At 38.8% G+C, this 2418-nt stretch overlaps 1 protein-coding gene across 1 annotated transcript; it reads right to left on the reverse strand.

Moving 5' to 3' along the window:
* Positions 1-498: 498 nt before the first annotated feature.
* Positions 499-1593, reverse strand: LOC140170823 (uncharacterized). The gene has a single exon (XM_072194041.1). The coding sequence runs from the start codon at positions 1591-1593 to the stop codon at positions 499-501; it is 1095 nt and encodes a 364-aa protein (XP_072050142.1).
* Positions 1594-2418: the final 825 nt, after the last annotated feature.

A 2418-nucleotide genomic window follows, 5' to 3' on the forward strand; every position in this document is an offset into this window, starting at 1 on the left:
CTCCCACTACCATAATATAGTCAAGTTCAAATACTTCATAACCTTTTTACCTGCAAATTCTGTTTTGCTGTCTCCTACCCATATGTTTCTCATTTCCAGCCACAATTTCAGTTGGTGCACAGAGATCAGTGATGAGAGATCAGAGAGAAACAGGTGCCAACTGGAAGAGTTGTCTTATGAACTATGAAAAATAAATAGAAGCACACAAATGCATTTACTTCTTTATTGATATGCCTAAATGTTGTATGAAATAGTGTACTGTCAAATGAACATAAAGAAAACATTGTGATGCACATCAATGTGAACATCTATATAGGCCTAATACATACAAGTTTTACTTCGAAAGTAGAAAATAGATGTAAAATGATAAGCATATCAATACCAAAGTCAAGTTCAAAACGATCAAAAAGAATGTTATGATCAATGGTATCAAAGGCAGCAGATAAGTCAAGCATGATCAAGAAGGCTGCATGGTTATTGTCAAGAGTCCGATCAATGTTATTTTTTACCTGCGGTCTCAGTACTGTGTTTGTTTTTGTACGCTGACTGGAGAGTTTCATCAAGATTATTCTCTTCCAAGTGCTTGCTAACCTGCTTAATCACAGCCTTCTCGATAACCTTGCCAATGAAATTGATACTGGAAACGGGCCTATAATTTTGGAGGTCGTTCCAGTCAAGGGTGACTTTCTTGATGATGGGAGTCACCATAGCTTGTTTGAGATTATGTGGAAAAATACCAGTAGTCAGAGAATTGTTTACAGTTATATGAGGAATAACAATATCAATATACTCTCTTACCATCCAAGTTGGCATATAATCAAGGGAGCAGGATTTGTTTGCACAACTCATGATTATATCACGAACCTCGGTTTCATCAAGTTCTTTAAATGAGACAAGATCATTTGCGACAACGATGTTATTTCTAGTTACAATACTTGGTGATGAAACGACAGTATTACTGTCAATGTTGCCACGTATTTTTGCAACTTTGTCAGTAAAGAATTGTGCAAATTTGTTGCACAACTCATCAGGAGTATCAAAAGTTGGTAAAGCTCTACAGTTCTTATTAAGTAACACACCTAATGTTTTAAAAGTGTCTTTTACACTGGCATTGTACAACACATCTTTATAGTGGTTTTCTTTAGCCTTTTCAATAAGAGAGATAACCTTTTCATGTTGAACCATATAAGAATCTCTGTTTACAGTGAGGCGGTTCTTTCTCCATTTTCTCTCCAATCTACGCTGTTCTCGCTTTTCAGCCCTAATCTCATCGTTATACCACTTTGCTTGAGGACGAATAGTGCGAGTTCTGGTAGATTGAGGAGCATGGGTGTCAAGAACAGTTCTCGAAACCTCATTGAAATGTTCAAGAAGAATGTTAACATCAGATGTAGCTGGAGTAGAAGCCAGTCTATCAGTTAGATCTCCTACAAATTCGCTAGAGTCTAGATTACAGTAATCCCGCATGGTGCATGTAGCTTTCATGGGTGGTGGCTTACGTTGTTGGAGTACACAGCTTATCATCTTGTGGTCAGAACCAAAATAAAGACCAACATCACAAGTTCTAAGGAAATCATCGTTATCACGAGTCATTATAAGATCGATTAAGGAACCTAATATAAACCAGATTTATGTTTTGCTAAAGCACACATTACAGCAGTGAGCACATTCTGTCCTGAACAGTACATTTAGTTCATGTCCAAAATTGTGGCTGCCATGTACATTGAGTCTACTTATACTACTTTTAAGGTAAATCAAGGTTTTATTCAAGACCATATCAAACACTGACCTCCTGACTCCACTTCGCAGCGCGATGCGATGCTGCGACGCTTTTCAAATATCGCAGCATCGCGCGATGTTGCGATGTTTTTTAAAGCATGCGGGGTCTGCATCTCCTTTTAAGGTCATTCTACCGACCTTGATTTATAGCATCGCAGCATCGCATCGCGCTGCGATGTGGAATAAAGTGATCGCTGTTCGAGTGCTAGCAAGAGTTTTCCTGTGATGTCTAGGCTTAATTAAAAGCAATGAACGATAATAACTGAGCCTCATGGAGATTCAAATAACAGAATATGCAGCTGTAAATACAGTGCTATACTGCACTATAAACAAACGAAGCGACACAATGACGTAAATCAACATGCTTTCCTTTTCAGCCGATGACGTACCACCTAGAGTAAAATGCCCTGGAAACATCGTTCAGTATGTTCCAGCAGGTATCACAGGAAAATTGATAAGATGGAAGGAACCAACAGTAAGTGACTACTCTTCCAGAAGTGGTGAAAAAGTGGTGCCTGTATCTCAAAGTCACACATCGGGACAAGTATTTTCGATTGGCGTCACAGTTGTACGATACAAGTACGCCGATTGGGCTGACAATACAGCTATGTGCGAATTTCACGTTCATCTCTTGCAAGG

Source organism: Amphiura filiformis, chromosome 15 (genome assembly GCF_039555335.1).
Source record: "Amphiura filiformis chromosome 15, Afil_fr2py, whole genome shotgun sequence".
Lineage (NCBI taxonomy): Eukaryota > Metazoa > Echinodermata > Ophiuroidea > Amphilepidida > Amphiuridae > Amphiura > Amphiura filiformis.

Coding starts and splice junctions, on each gene's coding strand:
- LOC140170823 (XM_072194041.1), bottom strand. CDS start 1,593: ATGACTCGTGATAACGATGATTTCCTTAGAACTTGTGATGTTGGTCTT.